The following is a 17,979-nucleotide window of genomic DNA, read 5'->3' on the forward strand; positions in this document are numbered from 1 at the left end:
CTGGTCAGACCAGCAGCAGATGTCCTGGATGTGTCTTTACACCACAGTTTGAAAGTCTTTATCTTTCTTTAACTTTGGATTTAGTTTATCTCAATCATTCAATACTTTTAGTCACAATCTTAAACTTTATAAAACAAATAATCCTAATACTTTCTAACCAATAATATGAACACTCTATAACAAATAATACTAATACTCTAAAAGAGATCCTCCAAATCTCTAAGTACTTTATCTTTTACGTGCTGCACGGAGTTATTTATTACCTGTAGCCTTCTCACATAGGCTATGGACTATTAACCTCGAGAACCGTTATTCCCAGGTTTTTATATTAAGACCTGTGCTTAATATAACTAAGACCCAGTCTTAGTACCTAAGATCCAATCTTAGGTTTTTATCACATAACCTTATACATCTAAATATGAAAAATAATAAAAACACATATATACAAAATTATATTACCGTTATTCAGATGAAAACTCGAATCCTCGATTCTCCCTATTATGTTCTTTTAAAACCGTCATTCCACACCTCGTCCCTCCGTCTGACTGGCCTCTTTTTAACGGTAATTTAACCGGAGGTCTTTGAATTAAGTGAGTATTTTGATGACTCACCCCGTGCACGGTGTACAGTCCTCGGGTGGACGAGGGTCTGGAAATATTGGTTTCCGGCTCGAAGGACCAAGATGTTGGGAGAATCTTCTAATTCTTATCAAAAGAGGTTTTCAAGGAGTCATCTGAGTAAGTCATAAGCGCTTCTTTATTCCCGCAGCGGGGAGACAAGTGTCAAAATCAGCAGTTGTCTGCCGTCATTCCATAATCATAGGTTTATATACACATATACCAAATGAAAACCGTTTGTGGCTATCCTGTCATATGAAATGTCTTACACCTCAAAATGAGATTAGGTCAGTTGGACTTCCTCTGGAGATTGCAATCTTTATTAAGAAATCCAACCGACTTACACACTTAAGAATATAACATATTTAACCTTTTGTTAGCTAAAGCATTTTCTGAGAACCCTGTATGCACATTTAATATCTATTACATGAAGTAACAATAAATTTAAAATAAAACTATTCTAACAATAGCGGAGTCGACTGTTAGCAATGTTTCCGTCACAATGGTGATGCAAACGGAAGCTAAGGTTTCCGTTTGACTTTCCATGGCGGGGTTCCACGATGGAAACCTCCGATGGAACCCCTGAACGGAAAGCCAACGCTGATGTGAACAGGCCCTTAATCTTCCATTTGAAGCACAAATGACCAGACTAAAGTTATCTTCTTTTAGACCAGCACAAAAAAATAAGAAACCAGCAAAACAGCAATAAAATGCTGCATTGCAAGTAGAGATGTGCGGCCTGGACTTACACATCATTTGAGTCTTTGCCCCTCGGTAATCAGAATGCAGCTTTTCCCTCCTCCCCTTTAAGGCTGTGTTTTTTTGCAGAAGGAAAATTCTGCCTCAAAATTCCGTTTGGGATTTTGAGGCAGATTTTGTCCTTCCTGCACGTCGTTTGCTGCGATTTTCGCCGCGTTTTTCGCTCGCACCCATTGAGTGCTACGGGCAAAAAACTCAGCGAAATACGCTTTCTCTGCCTCCCATTGATGTCAATGGGAGGTCAGACGCATAAACGCGCGAAGATAGGGCATGTTCCTTCTTTCTCCCGTGATGCGATTTTACCGCTCGCTGGAGAAAACTGCCCCCGCCTCCCATCGAAATCAAAGGGAGGCATTTTCGGCCGGTTTTTGACGAGTTTTGCGGAGCGGTTTCTGCGCCCAAAAACTCATCAAAATACTCCATGTGAACAATCCCCCTCCTCTAAGGGTATGTGCACACACACTAATTACGTCCGTAATTGACGGACGTATTTCGGCCGCAAGTCCCGGACCGAACACAGTGCAAGGAGCCGGGCTCCTAGCATCATACTTATGTACGACGCTAGGAGTCCCTGCCTTGCTGCAGGACAACTGCCCCGTACTGTAAACATGATTATACTACGGGGACAGTTGTCCTGCAGCAAGGCAGGGACTCCTAGCGTCGTACATAAGTATGATGCTAGGAGCCCGGCTCCTTGCACTGTGTTCGGTCCGGGACTTGCGGCCGAAATACGTCCGTCAATTACGGACGTAATTAGTGTGTGTGCACATACCCTTAAAGTAAAGACATATGCACACAGGTTGATCATAATGTAGCAAGGAGCCACAACGTGGCAAATCTGAAGGTACCCGCGGACCTGTAAACTAGGTAGCTCGAACCTGTCATTAATCACACCGACTGAGCTATTTAAAAAAAAAAATGTAGTCGACTACGCTTTTTTAATAGTTAAAAACATGTATGGAAACAGAACGTATGCCAAAAGGACATTCTTTTGGCAATTGCAGTCTATGGACATGTAAGCATCGGAAAGTGCTTTCGGTATATATGCGAAATACAATTGGCCGATGTACAACACATTTTAACTTCTCATCTACTATTTGTAAACCTGCAGAACCATATTCAAATTCTCAGGTATCGACAAACATGAGCGCTAACTACAGTATATAAACCTATATGCACTATCAACTCTCCGCCACCAGGTGGGAGTGTGGTACACCGCGCGCTGCTGCTAGCTTTCGCCGGGCAGGAAATGTCGTGTGGTTCCCGCCCCTTCCTCGTATGTTTAGTTTCTGAGGGAATTGTCCCTAACAATATATGTAGTATAAGAGTACTCTAATTATAAGAATCTGTGTGGACGCGGGAGTGACGATGCTTCCCTCACTGCAGGCATGTCCTCGGCATCTGCTGGTGTGTGAGAAGTCCAGCTTCCTGCAGGAGAAGTCCCGGCACAGCACACACGTGGAGACACACTACTACAACTACTGTGTGAGTACTTCATGTGCGTGTGTGAGGAAGCGAGGAGTCCACTGCCCGGCCATGGCTGGCAAATAGAGCGTCACCCTGGACTATACGTTCGTAGAAGTTGCAGCAATGCAGGCTACGGGGCTGACGTCACCCTGTACCCACAAATGAGTAGATGGCTGACACAATACATGTATCTCATGGTGACAGAAGTGCAGAATAACCAATTTTCTCATATGGTGTAATATATCATAAGCAGCCAATTAGAGTTAGTGTTTTATTTCTTCAGTGCAGTTTAGAAAATAAAAACTGAAGTCTTATTGGTTGTTTTGAGCAGCAGAGCCGCCTAAGCCCTTATTCACACAACAGGGTTTCCCGGCCGGGTGACGGACTGCTGCGGCTGCTACTTCTGTAGCAACGCCACTATAGCAGAGCAGGGAGGTATCTCTCTATGTGCTAGCTCCACTTTAGCTCACTGAAGGAGCGGAATCACCGTGTGTTCGGGGATTCCGCTCCTGGACAGAGCGCTTGATGTCTCTGTCCATATCTGGGCAGTGACATCAGGGGAAACTCCTGAAGCGAAATCCCCAAACACTCTGTGACCGGGGATTCCACACCAGGAGAAGCCCGTAACGTTCAGTGTCCATAAATGGACACAGACGACAGGGGCTTTTCCTGAAGTGGAATCACCGGCCACATGGGGATTCCACTTCAGGAGTTGCACCTGATATCACTGTCCAGATATTCCCAGAACGGATGCAAACCGGCCTTAGGGTATGTTCACACACAGTTTTTTGAGGCGGAAACCGCGCCGCAAAACCAGTCAAAAACCGTCCGAAAATGCCTCCCATTGATTATCTTCGGGCGTTTACGCCTTTGACCTCCCATTGACATCAATGGGAGGCAGAGAAAGCGTATTTCGCTGAGTTTTATGGCCGCGGGCGAAAAATGCTGCAAAAATCGGCATGCAGGCAGAGGAAAATCTGCCTCAAACTTCCAAATGGAATTTTGAGGCAGAGTTTCCGCCTGCAAAAAACTCTGTCTGAACCCAGTCTTAGAGGCCCAATAATTGTATGTTGTAAATTGTGGCTGAGGGAATAGAAATAAGAGCCACTCGTACAGCTTGAAAGCCACGGTCCCTTTCAGTAAAAATGTCATTTTAAGGCTGGGTTCACACGACCATGTTACGTCCGTAATGTACGGAACGTATTTCGGCCGGAAGACCCGGACCGAACGCAGTGCAGGGAGCCGGGCTCCTAGTATCCTAGTTATGTACGATGCTAGGAGTCCCTGCCTCGCTGCAGGACAACTGTCCCGTACTGTAATCATGTTTTCAGTACGGGACAGTAGTTCCACGCAGAGGCAGGGACTCCTAGCGTCGTACATAACTATGATGCTAGGAGCCCGGCTCCCTGCACTGCGTTCGATCTGGATCTTCTGGCCGAAATACGTTCCGTACATTACGAACGTAACATGGTCGTGTGAACCCAGCCTAAAAGTCACGCTTTTTTGTAAAAATAAAAATGCTTGTAAAGCCTAATCAAAAACTGCTAGGCGAAGAAAACGGGTTCTGCTATGGTTTGAAAATAATCGTGGTCTATGGAAGAAAAATCTCCACTAGATAGATTTCCCCTCCCATCAAAAAAAAAAAAAGTGCTATGCAGTAGTCGGAGCCATCTGCTTCCGGCTTCGAATACTGCATCCGGCACCTGAGGACAGCCGGAGCAGTTGATCGGTGCGGGGGTCTGGACGTCGGGCCTCCCACGATTTATGTACTGATGACTTATCCTGTGGACAACCCTTTTAACCCCTTGGCGACACATGATGTACTATTACGGAAATGTCACCAAGGGGAAGTATGGAGCGCGCTCACGGGCTGAGCGCGCTCCATTCTCAGTGGGTGACGGCTGTGTTATATAGCCGACACCTCACTCCAACGGGCGGAATCAAAGATCACTTTAACACCTTAAGTGCCACGGTTAATATCGACCACAGCATTTAAATTGTTAGAATCAGGGTGGCGCCCCCTCAAACACGGCACCGCATGTGAAGGCCCCCAGGTCCGCCAACTTTGCACTGCTTTGAAGCCCCGACTCCGGCAGGGCTTCAAAGGAGACTGTCAGTATCACGATATACTGCAATACATTGCTATTGCAGTATATCATGCAAGCGATCCAACGATCACTGGTTCAAGTCCCCCAGGGGGCCTAATAAACAAAGTAAAAAAAATGTTAAAGGTTTTGTTTGTTTTTTTTTCTTACAAAAAAAAAATAATTTTATTAAAAGTTAAAAAAAAAAACCCTTTTCCCATTTTTTTTTTTTTTAATTTTTTCCCCCCCCTAAATCTATGTTCAAAAATAAAACTTAACACAACTGGTATTGCCGTGTCTGTAAAAGTCCGACCTATCACAATATAGCTTTGCTTAACCTGCTCGGTGAACACTGTAAAAAAAAAAAAATATATATATATACTACACTACGCACGCACACACACTGCTGTTTTTTCGTCACCTTAGCTCTCCAAAAAAAAATAAAGTGATCGAAAAGTGACGTATACCCCAAAATGGTATCCGTGAAAACTACAACTCGCCCCGCAAATATTAAACCCTCACTTTGCTAAGTTGACTTAAATAAAGAATTCATTCTTTAATAAACGTAAAAGGAAAGTGAGGCAGCACTACCAAATTAGTGAAAAAAATTATCAGTTTATTCCACGTGTGTGCGACATTTCAGCTCAGAGAAAGGCTCACACTGAGCTGAAACGTCGCACACGAGTGGAATAAACGGATCATTTTTTTCACGAATTTGGTAGTGCTGCCTCACTTTCCTTTTACGTATACTGAAGGGTCATTGGACTGTGACCTAAGAGGCTTGCACCCAACCTATAACTTTTCGTCCAGTGCTGCTGATATATGCTTATTCTTTAACTCCTTAAGGACGCAGCCTAGTTTGGGCCTTAAGGCTCAGAGCCCATTTTTATGTGGTAATAACGTCGGAATGCTTAAAGGGATCCTGTCATCAACATCTTACCTGTTAAACTCTCCGGACCCCTCAATGGCCGCAGCTGTCCAGAGTTCATTCCTGTTCTCTTCTTTCCTGAAGTCCTCCTCTGTCAGTAAATATAGTCATTTAAACTTTTCCCGCCTTTTATGGTAATTATTTTTCCCTCTGGGAAGCAGCTTCTTAACCACACCCACTGCCACCACCTGTCCGGCCCTGACTGGCTAAGGAGCTGTCAATCAAAAAGAAGGAGGTGGAGTCCACTCTGAGACGCTGGAGGAATGAAAACCTGACTCTTTTCAGATGAAGATTTGACTCTTTTCTGCTCATTTGCATACGGCACGGGACCGCTGAAAAACGGAATGCTAAAGCTACAGAGCTTACTTAGAACATATTTATAGCTTAGATGACAATGATTTTTCACCCACTTTCACCAGGTATTACTGGCTTTATAGCTAAAATGCTGGTGACAGGTTCCCTTTAAACCTATCCAAGCGATTCTGAGATTGTTTTCTCGTGAGACGTTGGGCTTTATGTTAGTAATTTTTCCGAATTTAAATGCATCTGCTTGTAAAACAGATGGTTATACCAGCCAAAATAGTTACTAGTTCACATTTTCCATATGTCTACTTTAGATCGGCATAGTTTTTTGAGCATTATTTTATTTTTCTTGGACGTTACAAGACTTAGAACGTAAATTGCAATTTCTCATATTTTTAAGAAAATTTCAAAAGCCTTTTTTTTAAGGTACCTGTTCAGTTCTGAAGGGGCTTTGAGGGGCCTATGTATTAGAAACCCCCATAAAACACCCCATTTTAAAAACTAGACCCCTCAAAGTATTCAAAACAGCATTTAGAAAGTTTTAGGCATTTCACAGGAATTAAAGCAAAGTGGAGGTGAAATTTTGCAAATTTAATTTTTCTTGCTGAATTTCAATTTTATTCTATTTTTTTTCTGTAACAAAGAAGGTTTTACCAGAGAAACATTACTAAATATGTATTGTCCAGATTCTGCAGTTTTTAGAAATGTCCTACATGTGGCTCTAGTGCGCTCATGGACTAAAACACAAGCCCCAGAAGCAAAGAAGCACCTAGTGCATTTTGGTGCTTCTTTTTTATTAGAATATATTTTAGCCAGCATGCCAGGTTTGGAGAGGTGTTGAGGTGTCAAAACAGTAGGAATCCCCCAAAACTGACCCCATTTTGGAAACTGTACCCCTCAAGGAATTCATTTATGGTTATTGTTACCATTTTGACCCCGTAGTTTTTTCACAGCGCGTATTTGAATTGGGCTGTGAAATTAAGAGTGACAATTTTTCCAATAAGATGTCATTTTTGATCAGAATTTCTTATTTTCACAGGGAACAAAATGCCCAATTTTGTTGCCAATTTTGTCCTGAGTGCGGCAATATCCCATTTGTGGTGATAAACTGCCGTTTGGGCCCATGGGAGGCCTCAGAAGGAAAGGAGCGCTATGTGTTCTTTGGAGCCCAGATTTTGCTGGATTGGTTTTCGGGTGCCATGTCGCATTTGCAGAGCCCGAGAGGTATCAAAGCAATGGAAACCCACCAGAAGTGACCCCATTTTGGAAACTACACCCCTCAAGGAATTTATTTATGGTTGTTGTGACCATTTAGACCCCACAGTTTTTTCACAGAATTTACTTGAATTGGGCTGTGAATTAAAAAAAAAATGTAATTTTTTCCAATAAGAGGTAGTTTTGGCTCAAACTGTCTTATTTTCACAAGGAATAAAATACCCTATTTTGTTGCCCAATTTGTCCTGAGTGCGGCAATACCCCATATGTGGTGATAAACTGTCGTTTGGGCCCATGGGAGGGCTCAGAAGGAAAGGACCACCATGTGGCCTACTGGGGATTTTCTGGTGCGAAGTCATGTGTGCAGAAGCCCCTGAGGTATCAGTACAGTTGAAACCCCCGAGAAGTGACCCCGTTTTAATAACGACACCCCTTAAGGCATTCATCTAGAGCTGTAGTGAGCATTTTGACCCCACAGGTACTGTGTAAAAGATAATGCGCAACAGATGGTGCAGAGTGAGATTTACAATTTTCTATATATATGCCATGTCCGTGTCCGATATATCGTGCCCAGCATGTGCCACCGGAGATATACACCCCATAAACTGTAATGTGGGTTCTCCCAGGTACAGCAATACCCTACCATGTGGCTGTTATCAGCTGCCTGGGCACGCAGCAGGGCTCAGAGGGGAAAGATGAGGGGGGATAAGCTGTTCGGAGGTCATCAGGGCGAGTAAAACTGTGGTAAATTAAAAATAAAGGGATGGATGATAAATTTTAAAACCCTTTCATACAGAGCTCTGGTTTTTCGGGACACGTGTCACATTGATATATTGTGTCCTTCCTTATCCCCCTCTTATAGCAGACTTTGCACCTCTTTTGACTTCAAAGTATTCACAACTGCATTTAGAAAGTTTATTAACCCTTTAGGGGTTTCACAGGAATTTAGAGCAAAGTAGAGGTGACATTTAATTAAGTTAATTTATTAGGCACCATGTCCGATTTGAAGAGGTCTTGTGGTGCTAAAACTGGAAAAAAGTGACCCCATTTTGGAAACTAGAGACCTTGAGGAATTCATTGCAGTTTTCATGGGGTGCATACGGCTTTTTGATCAGTTTTTATTCTATTTTTAAGAGGTGTGGTGACTAAAAAACAGCAATTTTACTATTCTTTTTTTACAGTGTTCACCGTGCGCTATAAATGACATATTCACTTTATTCTGCGTGGTGATACGATTACGGCGATACCAGATGTTTATAGTTTTTTTTATGGCGTTTGCACAATAAAATACATTTTGTAAAATATAATTTATTTTTTGTGTTACCTTATTCTAAACGCCATAAGTGTTTTATATTTCCATCAGGAAAGTCGTGTGAGGACTTATTTTTTGCGTAACGAACTGTAGTTTCCATCAGTACCATTTTTAGATACATGCGACTTTTTGATCTCCTTTTTATTCCATTTTTTGGGAGGTGAGGTGACGAAACAATTGTGATTGTGGTAAGGTTTATTATTATTTTCTTTTACGGCGTTTACCGCACGGGATAAATAATGACATCGTTTTGTAGTTCAGGCCGTTACGGACGCGGCAATACCAATTGTGTATAGTTTATTTGTTTATATATTTTTATTAATAATAAACGACTGATGAGGGAAAAAGGGGGATTTTTACTTTTATTACTTTTAAAACTTTTATTTTCTTATTTTTACACAACTTTTTTACACTTTTTTACTTTGTCCCACTAGGGAACTTGAGGGCAGGAGGCCCTGATCGCTATTCTAATACAATCACTACATGCGTAGTGCAGTGTATTACAGCTGTCAGCTGTTTGCTGACAGCAAGCATAGTGGGTCCTGACTTTGTCAGGACCCACTAGGCTTCTGTCGATGGCGTAGCCGGAGTCCATTGTTAGTACTCTGGTTGCCATAGTAGCCATCGCCGGCCGCTATCGTGTAGCGGGCCGTCGATTGTGGCTTAACCCCTAAGGAGCCGCGATCGCTATTGAAAGCGGCTTCTAAGGGGTTAATCGGCGGGGACCACCGCTATTGGTCCCTGCACACTGAGCTGTCATAGCCTGCTGTCGGAAACAGGTATCACAGCTCAAACACGCTCCGGGGAAAGATGGCGCCGTGTTAACTCAGGTCAGTACTATTACTGAGCTGAGCGCGAACGATGCGCTCAGCACGACTTAATAGTATTGAGCTGAGCGCGAAGGGGTTAATAAGGTGCACATGTAGTTTTTACCACCTGATGGACGGTGTAAAAACAAAACCCCTAAAAAATGGCGTCATCACTTCTTTTTTTTTTTTTTTTTCTGCATTTCACCCCACAAATAATTTTTTTGCAGGTGCTCAGTACATTATACGGTACAATAAACGGTGCCATAACAAACTACACCACCGTATCCCGCAAAAAACAAGACCTCATACGGCTATGTCGACAAAAAAATAAAGAGGTTATGGCTTTTGGAAGGCGGGGAGGTAAAAACTAAAATTGGCAGTGTCTCCAAAGGGTTAATTTAGTACATGGGATTCAGAGCTCTCGGAGATGGACAAAGCTCTTACTTTTTATATTAATGTGATTTATTTGAAATTAAGCCATTAAAAAAAAAAATAATTAAAGATTAATGGCCAGTAACCAGTCCACTTGAACGTGGACAACCTTTACTATGCTTGGAGATTAGGCTACAGTTGAGTCCTTTTTATTTTTGTTTTTAAGTTAATTTATAATTATGTAAAGCAAAATAGGGAACCGATTAGCATTTAATATATACACGTGCTGAAAATGTTGAAATCTACGGACTTCATAATGGATAAGACGTCATCTTCTTGCCACTACATGAAGAGGCGCTGTCTATTTTAGTAAATCTATGTACTCCTCATGAAAAAACAATTCTGGAAATATTTTCTTAGATCTCTGCGTTGTTCCATTCCTATGCTATATTTCCTAGACATTTTATGAATAAATTGGCTACTTGGAAACAGACAGACAAACAGACATTGAAGCCTTAATATATTACAAAGTGTTATCATTGTCCATCTAGGATTGATGATAAAAGCAGAAGTAACAATGTTGTTAACCTTGATCTGTATGTTTTACTTCTGACAAGGTGATGGTGACTAGGCATGGGATACATTGTTTTTTTAATATTTTTTTTTTTTTATAAAATTTGGACATTTTATGTAGTTGAGAAATCGATGTAGTGATGTCACCTATGCCTACAGAAAACACTTTAGTCAGTACCTTCATCAGGGTATCTTGGAGAGATGTAGGATGTAGGTTAATGTACCAGCATATTAAATGGCAGCGGTATAAGCAAGTCAATGCTCGTTTTACAAGATTCGTATGAAGCTATACTGTATATTTATTGTTTTATATGATTTGGTGTAATATTAATGTCTGTCATTCAAAGACGTACAGAAAATCGTCATTTTAGGCCTTATTTACACGAGCGTATTTCACGTCCGTGATACGCGCGTGAAAATCACGCACGTCGCACGGACCTATGCAAGTCAATGGGGCCATTCAGACACTCCGTGTTTTTCACGCAGTGTGTGTCCGCTGCCTGAAACTCACTGCATGTCCTATACTTGAGCGTTTTTTGCACATCACGCACCCATTGAAGTCAATAGGTGCGTGAAAATCACGGACAGCACAAGGACGCACATCCGTGTGCTGTGCGTGATTCGCGCAACAGTAGATCAAGAAATGATGGGAAAAAGAAAACCACCTCCTTCATTTCATTTTGTAAACGTCAAAACCGCGTGACCTAAGGATGCCATACCTGCGAAAATAACGCAGACACGCACCAAACACTGACACACGGAACTGCAATGCGCACAAAACGCTGCATTTTTTTACGCGTGCAAAACGGACACGTTCGTGTGAATTAGGCCTTATACTGCATTACCAGCACATCCTGGCATAACCTTTTTACTTTGATTTTTTTTTTTTTTTTTACCCCTGTTGTAATTTTATTAATACAGGTATCTATTTTGTTACCTGAATGTGCACTTCTCCCAGAAAAACTAAAGCATATCATTGAAGGTATGGGGACCTACTATTTGGTGAAGAACTTGCCCCTGCATGAATTTCTAACAGAGGAATTTAATGACCGGTTTTTAAAGAAAGGTAAGACAAGTTTTACTATTTGCTTTTGCTTTTTAAGCTTATGGCATTATATCATAGAACTTGTCATTAAAAAATGATGGGTATGAGTTTGGTTGCAGGGACCCCCCCCCCCCCCAGTGATACTGAGAATGGGACACTTCTATTTTTCACTGCTGGTGGCAAGCAACTTTTTTATTGAAATTAATCTGAGTTATGAAAGTTCTGAGTGCAGGCACATTTGGTAACCTTTTTATATGTTTTTTATTTTTCTAGGTTTGTTTTATGCACTTTCATATAACACAAGAATTGACCAAGATAACGTTGCTGCAGTACTACCAACAGGTATCTCTTTATTTCCCTTAGAATTTATTGATTAACGTTTATTTTATATTTTTTTGGGGAGGGGAGTGGATAGAAAAAAACAGCAATTTCGCCGCACTTTTTTGCGTCCTAAATTTACACCGTTTACTGTGTGGTATAAATAACACAATAACTTTAATTAGCGGGTTGTTACGATTGCAACGATACCAAATTTCTTTTTTAAAATGAATGTTTTTTGTGTATCCATATGTGAAGAGCCATAAGTTGTTTGTTTTTGTTTTTTCCGCCGATGCAGTTGTATGAGGGCTTTTCTTTTGCTGGACGACTTTTAGTTTTTATTGGTACTGTTTTGGAGTAGATGTGACTTTTTTTTTTTTGATCACTTTTTATCACATTTTTTTTTTGTAATGCAGGATTCACAGAAAACAGCAATTTTTGCATGGTTTTTTATTTAATTTTTTACGGCGTTCACCATTCGGGTTAAACAATGTGATAACTTTATAGTTGGGGTCGTTACGGACGCGGTGATACCAAATATGTGTAACTTTTTTTTTTTTTTTTTTTTTTTTTTAAATGTAAGGGGGAAAATGGGTTTTTCATATATTTTTTTGGAATTATTCCTATCAGGCATAACTAGTGGTAGACCTGGGGGCCTTTTTTAGTGTCCCCCCCCCCCCGGCTGCCATAGAAACCGCCGACACTTTGCGATCTTACACAGGGAGCCGGTGAGGTGAGAGACGGAGCTCCCTCCCTCTCTCCAAAACACTCCGGTGAGGCGCTCGCTATTGAGTGCCGCATCTGAGGGGTTAAACTGGCGAGATCGATACTGATATCTATCTCGCCCGTTCGAGCAGGGCTGCTTCCAGACCTCCGCTATCTGTGTCTCGTAGTCGGCAGTCAATGGAGCCAGACCCCCCTGACCGCTTCCTTAACCCCTTCCCGACCAATGACGTGCCGGCACGTCATGGAGCGGGCTCATGTGCGGAGCTTGCTCGATGCACTGCAGGTGCAGCTGTGTTTTACAGCTGACACGCTGCTCTAACTGCCAGGAACAGGGATCGCGCTGTTCATGGCCGTTTAATTAGTTAACAGGCTTTTTCCATGAGGGACATTTGACATATCCACAGGATATGTCATAAATGTCAGATAGATCCCACTTCTGTAAACCGCACCTAATCCCTAAACCCCGTTCTAGCTTTTTGTGCTCACGCTGCCTCCCGGCCACTTACTGATTACATGGTCAGGAGTTACGGAAACAGCGTAACCTGCTGAGCTACGCTGTTTCCATAACTTCCATAGTAGTGAATGGCCGTTACGGAAGCAGCGTAGCTCAGCGAGTTACGCTGTTTCCGTAACTCCTGACCATATAATCAGTAAGTGGCCGGAAGGCAGCTTGAGCACAAATGGCTATAACAGGGTTTAGGTTGCCCCGTTCTAGAGAGATGGGACCTGCACTTATCTGACATTTATGAAAGAAAATGTAAAAATGACAATATACTGCAATACATTTGTATCGCAGTGTATTGTACCAGCGACCTGACGATCTCGCTGGTTCAAGTCCCCTCAGAGAACTAATTAATAAAATGTGTAAAAAAAAAAAAAAAAAAATTATATTTTTCTTACATTCCTGAAAATGTAAAAGTACAAACCCCCCCTTTTTTTTTTTCTCCACCCCCCCCCTCCAAGCACAATGTAAAAAAATAAAAATAAATTGGTATCGCTGCGTCCGTAAAAGTCCGAACTATTACAATATACCATTATTTAACTCGCACGGTGAACAGCGGAAAAAAAAAAATTAATCATTTAAACCGCCAGAATCTTTGTTTTGTTGGTCACCTTAGCGTTGAAAAAATGAAATCAAAAGTTATCAAAAAGTCGTATGTACCAAAAAATGGTGCCAAGGAAGCTTGTCCTGCAATAAATAAGCCCTCACACCACTCGATCGATGAAAAAATATAAAAGTTAGGCCTCATTCACACGACAGGGTTCGAGTGTCGGCCGGGAAAATCGGCCGTTTTTGGCCTATTTTCCCGGCCGGTTTGCATCCGGTTTGCATCCGTTCCGATTCCGTTCCTGGCCGAGTTGCCGTTTTTACCGGCCGATTTGAATCCGTTTTTTTCCCTGTCCGTTTTAAAATCGGATGAATTTCATTTAAAATTTGTTGCCACACACAGCCCTTTGTAGATAATGCCACAGCCCCCCTGGTAGGTAATGCCACCCAGCCCCCTGTAGGTAATGCCACCCAGCCCCCTGTAGGGGATGCCACCCAGCCCCCTGTAGGGGATGCCACCCAGCCCCCTGTAGGTGATGCCACCAAGCCCCCTGTAGGTGATGCCACCAAGCCCCCTGTAGGTGATGCCACCCAGCCCCCTGTAGGTGATGCCACCCAGCCCCCTGTAGGCGATGCCACCCAGCCCCCTGTAGGCGATGCCACCCAGCCCCCTGTAGGCGATGCCACCCAGCCCCCTGTAGGCGATGCCACCCAGCCCCCTGTAGGCGATGCCACCCAGCCCCCTGTAGGCGATGCCACCCAGCCCCCTGTAGGCGATGCCACACAGCCACCTGTAGGCGATGCCACACAGCCCCCTGTAGGCGATGCCACACAGCCCCCTGTAGGCGATGCCACACAGCCCCCTGTAGGCGATGCCACACAGCCCCCTGTAGGCGATGCCACACAGCCCCCTGTAGGCGATGCCACACAGCCCCCTGTAGGCGATGCCACACAGCCCCCTGTAGGCGATGCCACCCTGCCCCCTGTAGGCGATGCCACCCTGCCCCCTGTAGGCGATGCCACCCTGCCCCCTGTAGGCGATGCCACCCTGCCCCCTGTAGGCGATGCCACCCTGCCCCCTGTAGGCGATGCCACCCACCCTGCCCCCTGTAGGTGATGCCACCCACCCTGCCCCCTGTAGGTGATGCCACACAGTCACCTGTAGGTTGCACCCATCCCCCCCCCTTTCCAGGAGAAGTCACTGACTTCAATGTCCATATATGGACAGTGTAGTCACTGACTTCTCCTGAAGAGGAATTCCCTGCCACAGGTCGGGAATTCCGCTTCAGAAGTGAGTGACGTCACTGTGTCCATATATGGACAGTGTAGTCACTCACTTCTCCTGTAGCTGAATCCCCGGCCATAGAGTCGGGGATTCCGCTGCAGAAGTGCGTGACTTCGCTGTGTCCATATATGGACAGTGTAGTCCCTCACTTCTACTGTAGCGGCATCCCCGGCCATAGAGTCGGGAATTCCGCTTCAGAAGTGAGTGACGTCACTGTGTCCATATATGGACAGTGTAGTCACACTTCTCCTGTAGCTGAATCCCCGACCATAGAGTCGGGGATTTCGCTGCAGAAGTGAGTCACTTCGCTGTGTCCATATATGGACACTGTAGTCACTCACTTCTCCTGTAGCGGCATCCCCGGCCATAGAGTCGGGGATTCCGCTGCAGAAGTGCGTGACTTCGCTGTGTCCATATATGGACAGTGTAGTCACTCACTTCTCCTGTAGCGGCATCCCCGGCCATAGAGTCGGGGATTCCGCTGCAGAAGTGCGTGACTTCGCTGTGTCCATATATGGACAGTGCAGTCACGCACTTCTCCTGTAGCGGAATCCCCAATCCCCAGCCGGGGATTGGGGATTCCGACTCCTACAGCGAGCAATAAAAGATCCTCCTCCTCCTCACATGCACTCTGCACTGTGAGGAGGAGGAGAGAGAGAGTGCGCGAGCGACGGTAGACCCGGCCATCACTCGGGACACATTCCGGTGATGGCCGTGTATTACCCGGCCCCGTAGACTTCTATGGGAGCCGGGCGGCCGGGCACCCGGCTGAAAATAGAGCATGTCCTATTTTTTGACGGGCGGTTTTCCCGGCCGTCAAAAAATCGGTCGTGTGAATAGCCCCATTAGAGGTCTATTATTCCTAATGCAGCCGGGTGCCGGCCGATTTATGAACGGCCGGCACCCGGCCGGGAATCCCTGTCGTGTGAATCCCGCCTTATGGCTCTCAGAATGTGGTGAAACAGAACAATTTTTTTTTTTAACAAATAGTTTTTTCTTTGTAAAAGTAGTGAAATATAAAATACTTCTGTCCTATTTTCTGTTGTGTAAACCTGGATGCATCTTATAGTCAGGTGCTTCTTATAGTCTGAAAAATACATTAGTTATTTTTACGTTTTACTATTTTTACATAACAAACATAACTGTTTTTAAAGGCAATGTGTTGCCAGAAAAACATGTTTTTTTTTTTTTAAATTAAACATTTAGTGTGTGGGTGATTAAACATTGTTCAAATTTTTTTTATTTTTTTCACGAGTCAGGAAATATTATAAATTAATTCTAATTTATAAAATTTCCCATTTCTGGTCACTAGATGAAGCTATTCCCAAAATTGCAGCATTGCAAAATTGGGTAAAAAGCCCTCGCTCTAGTGAGCTCTCAGCATCCCCCCCTCCTTTATCCTGGCTAGTGCCGGGATAAACGAGGGGTTTGAACGGTGTAACCTCCTACACTGTGTGTCGCCATTTTTTGAGCTAACACACAGTGTAGTAGGTTTACATACAGTAGTAAACACACAGAAACACGAACATACATTGAAATCTCTTACCTGCTCCTGCCGCCGCGGCTCCCTCCGGCCCGTCCGCTCCGTCTGCTGCCGCTGGTCCAAGTGCACAAGTCCGGAAGCCGCGACCGGAAGTAGTAATATTACTGTCCGGCCGCGACTTCCGGTCCACAGGAAAATGGCGCCGGACGGCGCCAATTTCAAATTGGACTGTGTGGGAGCGGCGCATGCGCAGTTCCCACACAGACGCCGTACACACAAGTGAATGGGACGGGAGCCGTTCGCAGTCCCTATGGGACTGTGGCTGCCGTATTCCATGTCTGTATGTGTCGTTAATCGACACATACAGAAATGGAACAAAAAATGGCAGCCCCCATAGGGAAGAAAAAGTGTAAAAATAAGAAAAAGTAAAACACAAACACACAAATATAAACGTTTTTAATAAAGCACTAACATCTTTAACATATAAAAAAATAATTTGTGATGACACTGTTCCTTTAAATCGTTGGGTTGCTTGCACTGCTTTGTATTGCAAAGCTTAGGCTCTGTTCACATCTGCGTTGGGGTCCCGTTCTGATGTTCCTTCGGAGCTTTCCTTCAGAACAGGACCCTGAATAGACACCAACTGACACAGACGGAAACAAGAGGTTTCCGTTTCCATCACCATTGATTTAGACTACACTATTGCTTCAGGCAAAACTACTGGTCCGGTGCACAACGGAGACAAACGAAAACCATGGGCACCGGATCCGTCTCTATTGAAATCCATGGTGATGGAAACTGAAACCTCTGGTTTCCATCTGTGTCAGTTTGTGTCTGTTCAGGGTCACGTTCTGACGGAAAGCTCTGACGGAACGTCGGAACGGGACCCCAACGCAGATGTGAACAGGGCCTTATATATATTTCGGTATATTGTATTTTTTTACAGCCTCCTATAGGGCTTAGTAGGAGCAAAAAAACTGACAAACATCGGCACCCTGCGATCACATCGCCGAAGGGCTGCCAGAGGGGATCGCTTCATCTTTCTAATGGCTTAGATGCCACGGTCCCTATTGACATCTTACTGATCCCGGCAGTTAGTGCAGTGTGTCAGCTGAAATATACAGCTGATACCTGCAGGGTATAGGGCGAGCTCAGCCCGTGAGCCTATCCCAAATAACGTACATACACTATGCTTGGTTATGGGTTAAAGGTGCTCTTTGCATACATATGAAGTTGGCAGTAGTGGCCTTATTCACAATGTAGTAATCCCAATTCTGGATCAATAACACCTGCATAGCACATGACCTAGCCAAGGCATTTGTTGATGTTCAAACTTTAGCACTTTAACTTCATGGCTGAATCAGTCCAAATGTACTTTGTCAACCTGCTGCTAAACTGTACAAATAGGCATGCTCATACGAGCAGTCATTAGACATAGAGAAGGCTGAAAGTGCTAATAAATTATTCTAAAGTTTTCAAGTAATAAAACTGCATTGTACATATCTGCATTCTTATAGTGATCTTTATTTTCAGGAAAACTGATTGTATCTGTAAATAAAGACACCTATGAGGAGTTAGGTCTGCAGGGCAAGCCCTCCCTATATTCCGGGAAGAATCCTATGCGATATAGTAAGT

General features: G+C 43.8%; 1 protein-coding gene across 2 annotated transcripts in view; it reads left to right on the plus strand.

Annotated features, from left to right (window-relative positions):
- Positions 1-2,604: 2,604 nt before the first annotated feature.
- The window catches only part of RPP40 (ribonuclease P/MRP subunit p40), a 35,212-nt gene continuing 19,837 nt past the window's right edge, over positions 2,605-17,979 (plus strand). Inside the window, exons 1-5 of one of the 2 annotated variants that reach the window (XM_075828460.1) lie at positions 2,605-2,652; positions 2,763-2,861; positions 11,361-11,505; positions 11,758-11,826; positions 17,878-17,973. In XM_075828460.1, coding sequence (XP_075684575.1) covers positions 2,626-2,652; positions 2,763-2,861; positions 11,361-11,505; positions 11,758-11,826; positions 17,878-17,973 — 436 coding nt within the window. In that variant the 5' untranslated portion in view covers positions 2,605-2,625. The remainder of the gene's footprint in view (positions 2,653-2,762; positions 2,862-11,360; positions 11,506-11,757; positions 11,827-17,877; positions 17,974-17,979) is intronic. The other variant, XM_075828461.1, reaches the window with a different exon arrangement.

Source organism: Rhinoderma darwinii, chromosome 5 (assembly GCF_050947455.1).
Source record: "Rhinoderma darwinii isolate aRhiDar2 chromosome 5, aRhiDar2.hap1, whole genome shotgun sequence".
Classification (NCBI taxonomy): domain Eukaryota; kingdom Metazoa; phylum Chordata; class Amphibia; order Anura; family Rhinodermatidae; genus Rhinoderma; species Rhinoderma darwinii.